The sequence below is a fragment of the Lycorma delicatula genome, chromosome 1 (genome assembly GCF_047948215.1).
Source record: "Lycorma delicatula isolate Av1 chromosome 1, ASM4794821v1, whole genome shotgun sequence".
NCBI classification, from domain to species: Eukaryota; Metazoa; Arthropoda; class Insecta; order Hemiptera; family Fulgoridae; genus Lycorma; species Lycorma delicatula.
Window position 1 is genome coordinate 135402237 of NC_134455.1, and position 17073 is coordinate 135419309.

Consider the following 17073-nt stretch of genomic DNA (forward strand, 5'->3'; position numbering starts at 1 on the left):
CACCATCATCAGGTAGCTGGGGAAGACGTTTTCCAGATGACCAAAGCGCTCTTTCACCAACTTCTTAAGCCTAGCTAGGCTCTTTTTTGAACATAATCTCCTGTCAGCTGCCACGCTATAAGACCCATCGTCCCCAATCTAAAACCAGTTAGCACCTCCCACCATGACCCCTCTGCCAACCTCAGCGAGGCAAACGTGATATCCATAAACGAGCATGCATTTACCCTCTCCAGGGTAGGAGCTGTCCCATTATTGAGCACCACCAAACCCAACTCAGTTATATACTCCTCTAGAATCCACCATCTATGGTCCATGACATGTTCTTTGCATTAAGACTACTACCCATGACTATATCCTTTTGAGAGAGTTAATCAGCCGGCCAGATCCTCCAAGCATTGCTCATAATCATCCAGACCAGAGTTCGATGAAATATAAACAGAAAAGATCGCAACATCTGGAAGCTCAACCCATACGAATCCATTTGTCTTACCGGTAGTTAGGATTGGCACACCATTCTCATAAACCACTGCACTCCTCAGCACATCCACTGTTCAGCCATCTTTCTCCACCTTCCTCGGTGCTTCCACGGCTGCTGCAACCATTTACTCGCTGCTCTGTTCACTATCGCTTTGTCAAAATACACAACCCTATTACCACCATTCCTTCTACCATGGTACTCTAGCATTTTCTTAAGAAGTACGCCTACCTTGTTCACCACTGAGCGATATATAATCTTGGCATTAAACTCCTGCATTTTCTTTACAACTCTATGTAAGTCCTCTGCAACTACTCTCTCCAACCCTAGTGTCCACTACCACTATGTACACCCTGCCGTAGATATCTTCTTCGATATCCCATCAACACTTCTGCTAGGCCTTGTTCCACTACCAGCTGACCCCTTTTCAGCTTAGATTGCCTCACCAGCCTACATATGGTGGCGACCCTGTCCAGCAGTTTCCTACTATGGCTTGTCATGCCATCCTCCGTTACATCATATGTGGCTAAAATATCACCACTGGCCTCAAAGATGGACCCCTTTATCTCTTCACAATTTTTAAAGCACTCCCCTGACCACCTCCTGATAACCAGGTCCAGGACTTCCTCGTCTGGCACACCCTCCTCTATCTGTGACAACTGCTGTCTGTTGATGGTTCTCGTAGTTTGTGTGGCCGCATCCTTCAGCGATTCACCACTACTGCATTCCCCTATAATACTGGGATGCAATAATGTGTACAGCTCTTTTATTACAATTTCCACATACCTCACTCTCACTGACCAGAACTGTGCACTTCTTAATTTCTCTTTTGGTGTTTGTGTACCAGCGACAAAGTTCTACCAATCTGGTAATGGCCTCCAGAAGGCGGTCCATATCTGTCCCTTCTGTGAGATCCCCTTCACTACGAGTTTCAATGACCTCCACCTTCCTCTTGGGACCCTCACCACTGTATTGTCAGTTTTTACTGTTAGATCCATCATACTGGATGCCAGTGTCAACTTAGGCGACCTAGCTGACTTTCGACTTCATTGAGAAGGAAACTCAGACTCCTTTTCTGCTTCTTCTGGCAAACTTGATTTAGACAACTATATTTAAAATAAAATAAATTCAATATACTTCAATTCAAATCACTTAAATTAATTACAACAATAGCTTTACCAACAAAGCTATAAAAGTCTCTTATCAAGCTATGATAAGCACCTATCTTCAGTTATCAGTAATCAAATTAAAATTAAATTACCTCTCACTGTTTTATGTTATCAACTCAATGTTCAATATTATCAACGTGGATAACAAATTCCAATTCTTAGAAATAAGATTCTAATTGTCCACTGCACAACACGTGCACAAATAAACTCACACACACACACACACACACACACACACTAACACCAAACAAGTTTAAACCTTATTCATTTTTTTTGGCTTATGTTATTTTTATCATAACTAACATATGAATGTTATTTTCTGTGAAAAAGTAGGTAAACCAAATTTTTGTGTAGTATTGGTATTTGTATTTAGTGTAGACAGAAGCATATTAATTAAATATTAATGGTAACACACATTTTTAAAAATGTATTCATCCAATAAACACTATTACATAATAAAATATTCAAAATTAGTAATGAATTTGTGTTTTGAAATAGTAAAGTATATTAATGAGCCAGTGTACTGAAATCATACTTTTTATTTTCTTATTGTGAAAATTTCTGATGGTTTTTAGCAACTTCTTAAATAGGTATATCTTCTATGACTAATATTTTATGAAAATATCTTTTTCAACCATGTTAATTTCTTTTAAAACATAAGGTAATTTGTGATAGCAAGGTTTATTAGTACCCCAACTGTGATATTGTTCAGTAATATTTTTAAAAATTTTTCTATCGGCAATTGGCCCAGAAGAATGAAATATCTTATTCAAGAAATTTTTCTTTGCGACTGGGCTTGTTTGAGTTTTTTCAGTTTAGGTGAACCAAAATGACGCTCACTGCATAGGTTGCTATTTTATCTCAGCATTGCCATATGAAATTCATGTTTCTTCACCAGTGAAGAAATGGGGAAAAATTCATTGCCTTCATGGTTTAAAGCAGTTAAGAATGTGCAGATGCCCTCCGTGATCTTTATGAGCACTTTTCAACATTTTTTCACCAATTGTGAATGCAGTTTACAATAACATAGAGTGTCAGTCACAATTCTCAACAATGTTATCTTTGAAACTTCTGGAAATTCTAGTAAAAGATTGCTAATCGTAAAGTAATGATTGTCTCTCTTTTGCATTCACACGTTCAATGAGATTGTCCGTCTAGACACTAGGCCTGCCACTTCTCTGGTTATCATGAACATTTGAATGGCCTTCCTTAAATTCACATCATTGCCTCACTTTTCTTTCAGTTATTGCAGTAGGCCCATACATTCCACACAGTTGAATTTTAGCAGGATTGTATCTTCATATGTTTAAAAATCTAATCACTGATCGAACTTCACAACTGGTGGGATTTGTTATTACCACACTCATTTTAACATACTGTCTTGTGTAGGCAAACAACAATCTGTTGTTAGCAATCTGGCAGTTACATGCCTAACAGTCCATTTAAAGTTACTGTGCATGACCAAACAGATTAGTGTTGCCAATCCCTATTTACAACTCATCAGCCCCTACTTTTGGACTGCGCCTTGTAAATACTAGCTTATGCCCATAACAAATTTGAGTTATCTGTTTATTACTTTAATATTTAATGAGATTTAATTTTATGAAGAGGGGGAGGGAAATGGAAAAAATATTGAATAATCAAGAGTAAAAAAGTTTGAGTAGCAGGTTTAACTGCACATCTTCTTTTGCTGACATGCCTTGATTGGATAAACGTTTGCCCAATTATCTACTGTTTTAGTTTCAATTTATTTCTCTTTCTATTGTATTTGTTTCTCCCTCTTTCATTCCCCTCTGTTGCTCCTTTTTTCACTATGAACAGTTTTTTTTTAATTATTACAAAACTTTTAGGAGGATGTAACTATGTATTATGACATTTTTGTTATTAACTGTTTGTTTGACTGGGCACATCCTGCTCCGTTTTCCAAAAACATTTCTTTGGTTATGCAATACTTTTATTTCAAAATTCAATGATATAGGTGGTTTAAATATCAGTATCCTGATTAATAATAAGAAAATAGTTAATAAAAAAATATTTTTATTGGAAATTTAATACACATCAGAGGAAATGTTGAAAGTGTTATACTTTGACCTTATGCATTTGTGGGAATGACATTTAACCACAATTATACTTTTCTTCAATGAAGTTATGTCCCAACTTTTAAAATCATCAGATTTTTCAATATATCAGGACATTCAAATTAAAAATAATATTGCAAGTTTTTAAAAATGTTTAAAAACTTGCTTCATACATTTTAGTCATACATTAATCAAATTATTATCATACATTGCATGACTTTAATTAGTAGGTGAATTTGGATTTAAAATCCTGCGTAGCTGTTTTGCAGATTTTGCAATTTTTTTACACCTGCATCCTTAATTTACTCCCATATGGGGGGATTTTTGCAAAAGTAATGGCGAAATATTGTATTGTCACCTGACCTTAGTAACTGTGTAAAATCTCATCAATAGGCAATATGAGGAAGTATGTTAAATTAAGAATACAAAATTTGAAGACAAACATGAAAAAAAATTTTAATTGAAAAAACATGTGAGTTAAAATATAGCAAGTAAAAAAAACAAACCATGTCTTTACTATTCCCTAGAAAAAAAAACTGCAAAACATCAAATCACTTGATGCTCTGCGTATTTAAATTGTTGGCATTAAATTATTTTTTGGTGGTGCCCTAATTGTTGAGGTATTAGGAGGTGACATTTCTAGCTGTCAAACATAAGAATGGTAAACACAGACTATTTAATAGCTCAGGACAGCAAGTCATAATATATTGAGAAATGAATTTCCTGTTTCACTTTCATCAAATAAATAAGTCCAACAGTTTTTTTGTGATTTCATGCTAATGATGTCCTCTACGTATATTAAGCAGCTTCTCCATATTTCTTGAAAATTTTCATCAGACCATTTAAATACAATTATTACGGTTTGTTAGACCCTTCAATTTGAAGCGTGTTTCGTCAGACCGTATCAGCAAATATGAGAATCGAGAATCTGTTTCACAATGAATATTTATTTTCTCAGAAAATTCCAGCTTTTTACCAAAATCATTTTTAGGAAATACATAAAGTAATCCTGGTCAGTAACAAATTTCAATTCCTTTAGAATCTTTTATAAACTTGTTTTGGGTATTTACTACCTAACAGATGCCTTTCTGATCATTATTTGAGGGATTTTTTATTAGTGTTTCTGCAACAAGTTGTTTGTTTTCAAAAGTACAACAAGGCCTACCTGACCTGGAGCATTGTAAGTGTCTCCAGATTTTCAGATTTTATATTTAACTTACTTAAATGTTAATAAGTCCATAGTGGATAATTAGTAAATCCCGAATGGAATTTTTTATGGATAGTAGCAGTATACTAATTATTTTTTTTACCAACACTAAAACATAAAAGGAGTTTTTGATTTGGTTATCTAAATGCCATTATCCTCAAACGTAGATGAAAAAATGAAGTGAGCAATAAATGATTGCTAGTTATGGCAGTTACATCAGTTGATTATAAAGACTGCAAAACCAAAATTTCATACATGTTATGGAATGTTGCATGATTTAAATCTGCTTCGAGAGGAAACCCACAATGTAAATGTTTTGAGGATCCTTTAGTTGGGAAAAAGGATTTTAGAAAATAATCATTGCACCACATGTTTGTGCATTACTTTTGAGAACCCTCAGTTCTACTAAAACTTGAAATAATAAGAATTAAGCCATGAATAGGTATTTAATAAAAGTTAAACTGTGTACAAAATTATTTGAAGAGAAGCTTCCAATTATTTGTGATTTTTCCCGTATTAATGATAAGGGCAAGGTTAATAGTAATTGAAAAATCAGGATAATCCACAAATTTGTTAAAGCACATACTGCTTAAATTAATATATACATATGTAAACAAATAATGTAGTTACAAACCTTATTCATCATTTATCAAGTAAATAGAAATACATTTTAAAAATATTAGAATTTAAAAAGGGTTAGTAATAAAATAAAATTAAAACCAAATGTTAACAAATTAGTTTACAAAGGCTTGTTTGAAAATAAAATTTTGTATTTAGCAAAAATAATTGAGAATAATCTTTTATTTGTATTTGTTCTTTTTAATAAATGATTCCAGTTAGTATATCATTAATTTGTCACTTAATAAAATTTATTTTTGAGTTGCCAAGTATTAGAGCAAATTCAACATTATTCATAAAGGAGACCTCTATGATTATATTGAGGTCACGATTGAGTTTTCAAAACCATTTTTTTTTTCTCAATAAATTTGTCCTCACCCCAACCATTGTTAACAACTTCTTCCTTTACTTTATTAGTACAGATCAGTGTGATCTTATTTTTGCATTAATTTGTTCACTGCCTTAAACACTATCTGCTATGATACTTCATTTGATTGTCACATTAGTTGTTGCATGTAAATCATCATTCTTGTTGATATGAAGTTTCTTAAGAACATAAGAAAGAAGCCGTAATAAAAAAGGAAGTCCGACAAGGATGTTCCCTATCCTCATTACTTTCTAATTTTTTCATAGAACTAGCAGTTAATGATTTTAAAGAACAATTTAGATCTGGAGAAACAGTACAAGGTACTGTTAAAGATAAAGATGCTACAATTTGCTGATATACTAATTCTAGGCGAGAGTGAAAAAGATTTAGAAGAAACAATGAACGGCATGGATGAAATCCTACGTAAGAACTACTGCATGAAAATAAACAAGAACAAAACAAAAGTAATGAAATGTTCTAGAAATAATGAAGGTGGACCACTGAATGTAAAAATAGGAAGAGAAGAGATTATGGAGGTAGAAGAATTTTGTTATTTGGGAAATAGAATTACTAAAGATGAACGAAGCAGGAGCGATATAAAATGCTGAATAGCACAGGCAAAATGAGCCAACAGTCAGAAATATAATTTGTTTACATAAACAAATTAATTTAAACGTCAAGAAAAGATTTTTGAAAGTACATGTTTGGAGCATAGCTTTATATGGAAGTGAAACTTGGACGGTTGGTGTACCTGAGAAGAAAAGATTAGAAGCTTTTGAAATGTGGTGCTACAGGAGAATGTTAAAAATAAGATGGTGGATAAAGTGACAAATGAAGAGGTGGTGTGACAAATTGATGAAGAAAGAAGCATTTGGAAAAATATAGTCAAAAAAAGAGACAGACTTATAGGCCACATTTTAAGGCATCCTGGAATAGTCTCTTTAATATTGAAGGGTCAGGTAGAAGGAAAAAATTATGCAGGCAGGCAATGTTTGGAATATGGAAAACAAATTGTTAGGGATGTAGGAGGTAGGAGGTATACCGAATTGAAATGACTAGCACTAGATAGGGAATCTTGGAGAGCTGCATCAAACCAGTCAAATGACTGAAGACAAAAGAAAAAAAAACCCTGTATAAGAGTAATACTTTTTTTTTGTATATTTACTCTCTTTGTTTAATAATATTTTGTGGGATTTTTTTTGTTAGATATTTTATTTCTTAATTTGAGTAACGTACATGTTTAAAATTTAGAATAAAAATATAAAACTATTTAAGTATATAAAACAAAGAAAATTAATTTCATTTGAAATTTTTCTTGTATCTTATGAATTATATTATGAACAGAAAACTTATTTTCAAGTTTTATCAGTATGCTGGCAAACTAAAAAAAATTTCATTTAGTTATTGGCTAACAAGCATTATAAGTACGTAGATAATTTTGTTATCTTTTTAACGCTATTCATTAATTTTTCAAGTATTACCTTTTGTGTTAGTTATGTTACATATTAATTTATGTTTTGCTATGGGTTTAGAATTGTTAATGAACTGTTATGAAACATGTCAGTGCAATTTTTGTATACTAATTTTTGAATTCATAATTTTTTACATTAATTAATTTTCTTACATTTGTATTTCTGTAGTTTCATAATTATTAATAGTTATTTTGTGTTATATGTCTTATTGTAGTACTTGTGTCAAATTAAAAATTCTATTATGAATAATTTATGAAATATTTAATATATTTCATCATAGTTAAACTGAATTCACTATGATAAATTAAATTTTGTTATATTTTTTAAAACTCTGTGGTATATATATATATATATCTTAATATAAAATTTTCAACCGTATCAGTTCTTTTATTATTTTTTTTTTTTTTGTATTTTAATTTTGATTTTATATTTTTTACGGTTTTTTTAAGTTTAAAATTGAATTAATAGATAATGATTGTTGAAAGTGCTCAAAAAGTTGAGGCAGCATAAAAAGTCTGACCTTTTGCAATTATAATAAGCTAAAAATGAATATAATTTGGTTATGAAGATTATTTATATTCATCTTTATGCTCTGAACTGGCCAACAAATAATCCTCAACAGTTAAAAAACTTAAAATTAAAGACATTATTGAAGATGACTCCACTTTTCGCTCTGATAAATTTATCATTTCTATCTCTTATTTTGAAATTCTTTAAATATTGATCAGGCTAGCCTTATATTATAATATTGATCTTATTAAAAAAATGTTGAGTGACTGTAAATGAGTGCTAGCCTATATTGCCAATAAAAAAAAAGTTTTTTTTTGTTATATTAGTAATATTAATTTCTATGTTTAGTACCGCTTACCTTTTTTCACTTTTTTGTCTCTTGTTGAGTGTTTCAGAACCACTTCATTGTTAAAATTTATTGTACTAGGAATACAATAAGCTAAGAAAAGTAAGTGGTACTAAACATAGAAACTGTAGTGATCTTAGCAAAAAATAGTTTTATATTTTCAAATATCTTAACAACAATTTTAGTAATATTAACATTTAAGTTACCATTTTATTTACACTATTTATATATAATATTTATTCTAATGAATTAACCTATATGAATTAGAAAAAATTAATTTAAGATAGATGTATAAATTGATCCACTGATTTTTAATTATATTCTAAGTTTCCAAAATTGTAGCTTTTAAGCTGGGATTTATAGAAAACATATGTTATACATTTTTTTTAAATTTTCATAATTAAATGTGTTACAAGAGGTTATCCAGAATTACTCCATAAAAATGAATTATTAAATTAAGTGCATAATCAATTAAATTTAAATAACAATATCTGACCACAAAACCAAACTCTATTGATGATTACATGTGCCGTCAGGAATGTATGCTATTATATTTGTAGTAGTAGATTGAGTTTGCTTCTGCTGTTTCTATCACAGCCATGAATAAGTGATAAGTATTTTATCAGTACAATTATTCCAACAATTTAAATATGACTGCAGCAGATTGTTCTTTAATCCTCTAAATTGAAATTTGATAACTAATATTTCTAACTAATATTTGATTAATATTTCAGGATTTATGATATTTATTAGTAGTCATAAATTGATTACTACACTGATTTGTTGATTCTAATTTACCTTGATGTTTTTTATTGAAAGATAAACAACAATTGGGAGGGGGTTGGTCTAAGGAAAACTTATCTTCCTTTAAATGTTAATTTATTGAATAAGTAAAAACATACTATAAAAATGTTCAGTTTAGTTTGTATAAGAACTAATGAATTTTATCTAATCAATACCAAATTTTTACCAGTTATTGTGAATAACTAAAGAAAAGTTTTTATTCTTGATTGTTTTATTTTCTTTTGGAACATATTTGTATAAAGAACTAGAAAACAATTATGTAGTTAAGGAAACTTTTTATCAGTTAATATACATTGATGTAGATCTTATCTGTAACCCACTGGTTGGTCTAGTGGTGAACTCATCATTGCAAATAGCTGATTTCGAAGTTGAGAGTTCTAAGGTTCAGGTCCGAGTAAAGGTTACTTTTATATGGATTTTGATACTAGATTGTGGATACTGGTGTTCTTTGATGGTTGGGTTTTAATTAACCACATCTCAGGGATGGTCGACCTTAGCCTGTACAAGAATATACTTCATTTACATTCATACACTTCACCCTCATTTATCCTCTGAAGCTGAAGTAATACCTTATGATAGTTCTGGAGGCTAAACAGAAAAAGAAAGCTGATATCTGTCGAAGGTATGTATGCTTTTTATTTACTTTTACTATTCTTCCAAACAAATTGCTACTATTTTCTACCTCCCCTCCATGACTCTGTTTCCATTTAAGGCAGTTCAGTTTTAGTGCCTAACAGTTTTTTTTTTCATATTAAAAATGCATATAAAGAGTTACAATAGTAGATTTCCATTCTCTTCATTCGTGACAAATTTGTCAAGCAGATGATTTCTCAGTAAGATCAAAAAAATTTCTTAAATGTTTCATCCAACAATTAATTAATTTTAAATAATAAAAAAAAAACAATACTTCATGTAAATGCAATTATATTTTTCACTTCTATATCTGTTGCGTATTAAAGAAGTACTGGCCATATTTTTTTTCTGCTACAAGCTGAGATCTTGCAGCATTAAGCCCTGATGAGGAACTTTGCCCATAGAATGTCAGATTTTTTTTTTTTTTTTAAATACCAAAGAAAAATAAAATAATCCTAAAAAGAAAACAATTAAAGAATCTGAAACATGAGTAAATATTCCTATTTGTTAGTTAATTGGAAGTTGGTATATCCAAGTCCTTTATGTAATGTAGTTGTTTTAATTCTTGTGACCTCTTTCTTCAACCCTTCACAAAAAAAGTCTTTATGTTTTCCAGTTCGCTAAATAACTATAGTAATCTAATTGATATAACCATTTTAGGTTTGTGTTAATGTTATAGGCTTATTAGTTATAGTAATGTTATAAGTTACAGCCTAAACTGGTGTTACAAGTAGGGTAGATTGGTATAAAAAATTACTGGAATATCTGATGTGAACTGCTTCCTCCAAACCTGTTTACCAGTTTAAGGTCAATTATTAACTATTAATTTAATGTTAATGTTTTGTTTTATCTTTCAGGTAGTGTTAATGTGGGAGGAGTTAATGGAAGTTTAGTAGAAACTAATGAAACATTTTCTACTACTAATGCAGATGGTCATACGATGAAATCAATTGAAGGAACATCAGGTTTTAATATAGCAATCATCAGTGGAATAGCTGTTGGCATCCTTATTATCTCAAGTGTGATTGGTAAATAATTTTTACTCTTTATTCTTTTGTTTTATGTATTTGTTTTTTTAGAAAAATATTAAATTGTATCAAATGTTAAGCATTCATTTTTAAATGCGATTGTAATTTAATTCATACATTGATCTTTTAAGATAGGGTTAATCACTGCAATATTTTTTCCCCCAAAGCAGAACACATTTCACCAATACATACCGTGCTGTATCTCTGATTCGTTCAACATTGTCATCATTATTTTTTGATGTTAATGGTCTTCCAGAGCATGGATTGTCCGCAACTGATTTCCGGCCATCTGAAAATGCTTTAAACCAGCTAAAAACTTAGGCTCGTGATAGAGCATCATCTCCATTTGCTCTTTTAAATTTAAAAAAATTTTCAATAGCATTTTCACAGAGTTTATTACAAAACTTGATTGCACAATATTGCTCATAATTAGTAACACTCATTTTTGTAACGCACAACAAAAACTCGTTTCACGAAATGTTTGTTTACATCTCACGTGGCAACAATAGACTAAAAATATTAATACCTAATATAATTCAGCTGTTCGTATAACCATATGTTTACTAGTAACTTTTTATAGTGTTGCCACTTTGACTGCCAAAAAACATTAGCCTCATTACTTTATTTACAGACTTTGTTTGTCACTGAATGTAATATTAATTATTTATAATCTCTATAAATATATTGGGTCTCTTCTGCTGCATAGTGTCTCTTGTGACTCCCTTAAAAATTCAGAAAAAATTTCCAGGATACAAAAATGGGGTGCCAGCTCATTGCTTGGCACCTGTCACTGTGAATCACTTTGATGAGTGTTTTCTGTATATTAGCAAGCCTGTTAAATGAGCTAGCTTGATTATTTTGAAGAATAGACTATTAAGATGCAGTGCCGTTCATCCAGTGTCGTTCATTTAGTTGATGTGTGACCATCATCTTGTACGGATAAAACTTCACGTCTGTATGTAAAATTCTTCTCACAGTTTGAGCTCTCAATTCCAAAGTTGCAATATGTTTAAGAGTCGAGTATCATGGAGATTGTGTATGTCTTTCTCACTCTTTAGATTTTTTTTTTGGGTGTTTGAATGCTGCAAGGCCTGTTTGGTGGTTTATTCTTCAAATCCAAAGTTGTAGCTCTAAGATTTGATGCCAATAATAACAGTATGTTCTTCCTTTCATGAATTGTACAATTGAAATGCAAGGGTATTCTCTAAAACACGGTTTGGGTTTGCCACATCTTACTCTCCACCTTAGTAACAAAGGGGCAAGTCCAGGAGTTATTTCGTTTTATGCTTGTTTTTTTTTTTGTCCAGTCATTTTACCTCCCAAATAACAAAATTCTTCTACCTCCATAATCTTTTCTCCTCCTATTTTCACATTCAGTGGTCCATCTTTGTTATTTCTACTACATTTCATTACTTTTGTTTTGTTCTTGTTTATTTTCATGCGATAGTTCTTGCGTCGGACTTCATCTACGCCGTTCATTGTTTCTTCTAAATCCTTTTTACTCTCGGCTAGAATTACTATATCATCAGCATATCGTAGCATCTTTATCTTTTCACCTTGTACTGTTACTCCGAATCTAAATTGTTCTTTAACATCATTAACTACTAGTTCCATGTAAAGATTAAAAAGTAATGGAGATAGGGAACATCCTTGTCAGACTCCCTTTCTTATTATGGCTTCTTTCTTATGTTCTTCAATTGTTACTGTTGCTGTTTGGTTCCTGTACATGTTAGCAATTGTTCTTCTATCTCTGTATTTGAACCCTAATTTTTTTAAAATGCTGAACATTTTATTTCAGTCTACGTTATCGAATGCCTTTTCTAGGTCTATAAACGCCGAGTATGTTAGTTTGTTTTTCTTTAATCTTCCTTCTACTATTAATCTGAGGCCTAAAATTGCTTCCCTTGTCCCTATACTTTTCCTGAAACCAAATTGGTCTTCTAACATTTCCTCCACTCTTTTCTCAATTCTTCTGTATAGAATTCTAGTTAAGATTTTTGATGCATGACTAGTTAAACTAATTGTTCTGTATTCTTCACATTTATCTGCCCCTGCTTTCTTTGGTATCATTACTATAACACTTTTTTTTAAGTCTGACAGAAATTTCCCTTTTTCATAAATATTACACACCAGTTTGTATAATCAATCAATCGCTTCCTCACCTGCACTGCGCAGTAATTCTACAGGTATTCCGTCTATTCCAGGAGCCTTTCTGCCATTTAAATCTTTTAATGCTCTCTTAAATTCAGATCTCGGTATTGTTTCTCCCATTTCATCCTCCTCAACTTCCTCTTCTTCCTCTATAACACCATTTTCTAATTCATTTCCTCCGTATAACTCTTCAATATATTCCACCAATCTATCGACTTTACCTTTCGTATTATATATTGGTATACCATCTTTGTTTAACACATTATTAGATTTTAATTTATGTACCCCAAAATTTTCCTTAACTTTCCTGTATGCTCCGTCTATTTTACCAATGTTCATTTCTCTTTCCACTTCTGAACACTTTTCTTTAATCCACTCTTCTTTCGCCAGTTTGCACTTCCTGTTTACAGCATTTCTTAATTGCCGATAGTTCCTTTTACTTTCTTCATCACTAGCATTCTTATATTTTCTACATTCATCCATCAGCTGCAATATATCGTCTGAAACCCAAGCTTTTCTACCAGTTCTCTTTATTCCGCCTAAGTTTGCTTCTGCTGATTTAAGAATTTCCTTTTTAACATTCTCCCATTCTTCTTCTACATTTTCTACCTTATCTTTTTTACTCAGACCTCTTGCGATGTCCTCCTCAAAAATCTTCTTTACATCCTCTTCCTCAAGCTTCTCTAAATTCCACCGATTCATCTGACACCTTTTCTTCAGGTTTTTAAATCCCAATCTACATTTCATTATCACCAAATTGTGGTCGCTATCAATGTCTGCTCCAGGGTAAGTTTTGCAGTCAACGAGTTGATTTCTAAATCTTTGCTTAACCATGATATAATCTATCTGATACCGTGCAGTATCGCCTGGCTTTTTCCAAGTGTATATTCTTCTATTATGATTTTTAAATTGGGTGTTGGCAATTACTAAATTATACTTCATGCAAAACTCTATATAAGTCGGTCCCCTCTTTCATTCCTTTTGCCCAGCCCGTATTCACCCACTATATTTCCTTCCTTGCCTTTTCCAATGCTTGCATTCCAATCTCCAACTATTATTAAAGTTTCATCTCCTTTTACGTGTTTAATTGCTTCATCAATACACACTCTACCTCATCATCATCATGGGCGCTTGTAGGGATATAGACGTTAACAATCGTTGTTGGTTTAGGTTTTGATTTTCTCCTTATTACAATGATTCTATCGCTATGCGTCTTGAAATACTCCACTCTCCTCCCTATCTTCTTGTTCATCACGAAACCTACTCCTGCCTGCCCATTATTTGACGCTTTTTTTATGCTTTATGAAAGATCTTTGTAAACTAATTGTACACTTTTTTATTAAATCTTTATTAATTTCAGGTTGGATTTATAGAATATTATAATTAGTTGTTGTTACCAACTTGATTAAGTATTGCTTGCTACGTTGTTTTTATACTGTTGGTTTCTTTTTTTCAAGGTGCTGTATCGTTCGTGGTATACCGACACAGATACTGGAACAAACCACAAACATTAAGTGATAAATGCAGTAATGCTGATTCAAGCGGTTACATTGATGACAGCACCCTTCGAGTAAGTATATTGTTACTGGTTATGGGTAATATGTATTGATGTTTTATAAATCTAAGGGAAAAATCTTAATATTTCACTTTTTAAAAAATACAATCATCTTTTTTTAGAAAAGTTAGAGATGTGATAAAAATTTGTTTTTTTGTTATTTTGTCCTGCATTTTATTTAATTCTGATTGATACTTTATAGTCAGATAATATAAATTTTTTTAAGATGTACAAGTAAGTCTGATTTAGTGATAATTGCATAGAAATTTCTTATCAAAGGATTTTAATTACGTTTGAATATTATTTTTTTCTGACCAGTACTGAAGGTATTATACCACTTCTCTAAGCATTTCTAGAAGTATACTTACACATTCAAAGTTTTCCATAAAAACATTTGAAGTTTCCCAAAAAAACATAAGCTGGTTGCTTGACCTATTCAGAAACAATTGAAACTTACCCACTTTTTTCTCACATGTTTCAGGACCATAGAACTTTTTTTTTAATTTTTAATTTAAGAAGTTTACCTGTGGTGGCCATTTTTGTTATGGTGCGCACACCTATTTTTGTGATTGTAAAGGTTTACAGAAAAAATTATAACTAAAAAACTATTGGTCCTGGAAGGATGAAACAAAAAATTATTTAAATTTTTTTTAAATTTAATCATATTTTCTCAAGGTAAATGGTTATTCCAGTGGTTTTTTATGTATCTCTTTTCTTTCCATGAGAAAATTACCAATAAAGTTGAACATTAAAAATGGTGAAATTTCACTTTTGGTAATTTTTTTCAAGAGACAGATGGCATACACAGTTTGAATTATTTTTTTATATATAGGTATATGTTAGTAGTTTTACTATAATAATATTAATGGTGATATACATACTCCTAAATTTTTATGAATTTTTTAAAACTAATTTTAAAAAAATAAAATTTTGACTTCAAATAACTATGATGGGGCTGGTGATAAAAATCTCAAATTTGCACAGTTTTGCAGTGTTTTTGTAGATATTTATGATAAATATAAAATTTTCTTATGTATTGTACTAATAAAGTAACTAATATTGTAACTAAAAAAGTTATAATCTCTCAAAAATCATGAAAAACTGGTTAAAAGCAACACCATTTTAAATACTAAATAAGTACCCCAAGGGAGTTTTTTGTCTTCTTTGCACTTTATATTTTTTATATTTAGCCCCTATGTTGTTGAAGTTGACATTTTCAATATTTTTAAAGTAGTTTTTTTTTTAATTATTAATTATAGATCGTAATTTAATGATAACTTTACCAGTACCAGCAACCTAATAAAATTTTGATTCAAAAATGCTTGGAAAATTTACATTCATATAGTTCTTTGTTCTGCTGAGAAAAAATACTTTTGAAACAGTTAACACAAAGAAACTTTCCAGGAACTAAATTTAAATTTGGAAAAATGTGTTCTTAAGAGCTTGCTCTAATGTTATTTGTCTTAGGTTTTTCTTAACTGTTTTCCATGCAGGTGACTGAATTTTGTCAATAAACTTTTTTCACAATATTTACAAACACTAGTGATATTTAAATTAACACGTAAAAAAATAAGTTTGTTTTCATCACTAAGTTCACAAATTGAGTTCTTTTGGCACTGTACCAGTATAATATTTTGACACTCTTCATTCACATAAATTCTTATGGAATATTGTTCTTTCGTTGTTTTATATGAAATTAGTTGCAAATAGTGTAAAAATGTAACTGATTTTAAAATTTGCAAGTATAATATTATTAAATAAAACTTATTTATTTAATAAACACTTCCAAACACAGGATGAAATTTGAGACACTGTAAAGATGTGAACTGGTCACTGAATAATGTCAGACTGATCAGTCTGTAACTGCAAAGCTAAATGATACAATAAGCATAAAGGAGCATGATGCAACATGAATAGCTTCAAGCACATGTTATAACCTGATCACTACAGTTGAATGATTCAAACAAGACTATTTCAACTATAGTAATAAGTATAAAAAATATTAAATTGCCAAGAAGACAAGAAACCCCCTTAGAGTATTTAATTAGCGAGTCAAAATGGTATCTATTGTAACAGGGTTTTCATGATTTTTAGAGGTTATAACTGTTTTATTAGTACAATACACAAGAAACTTTTTTATTTGTAATTCATAAAAAATTAGGTGTAAGTATATCACCATTAATATTATTTGTGGTAAAACTGCTAACATCTACCTACATATAAAATAATAACTCAAACTATGTATGCCATCTATGCCTCTTGAAAAAAATGACCAAAAGTGAAATTTCACAGTTTTTCATGTTCAACTTTATTGATAATTTTCTCTTAGAAAGAAGAGATATAGGTAAATTAACCACTGGATCAATCTTTGACCTTGAGAAAATATGAATAAATTGCTTTTTGTTTCATCCTTCCAGGATCAATAGTTTTTTAGTTATAATTTTTTCTGTTAACCTTTGCAATCACAAAAATAGGTGTGCACACTGTAACAAAAATGGCTGTCACAGGTAAACTGCTTAAATAAAAGATTTAAAAATAGTTTTAAGGTCCTGAGACATGTAGAAAACAAGTGGGTAAGTTTCAATCTTTTTTGAATTTGTCAAGCAACCACTCTTGGGTCACTTCAAGTGGGTTGACCCTTTGGCAAGTTGAATATCTGC

General features: G+C 30.9%; 1 protein-coding gene across 1 annotated transcript in view; it reads left to right on the top strand.

Moving 5' to 3' along the window:
• Window positions 1-17073, top strand: part of LOC142322657 (uncharacterized) — a 69117-nt gene that overhangs the window by 46115 nt on the left and 5929 nt on the right. Inside the window, exons 4-5 of the mRNA XM_075361736.1 lie at window positions 10537-10707; window positions 14316-14428. Of these exons, the coding sequence (XP_075217851.1) occupies window positions 10537-10707; window positions 14316-14428 (284 nt within the window). The remainder of the gene's footprint in view (window positions 1-10536; window positions 10708-14315; window positions 14429-17073) is intronic.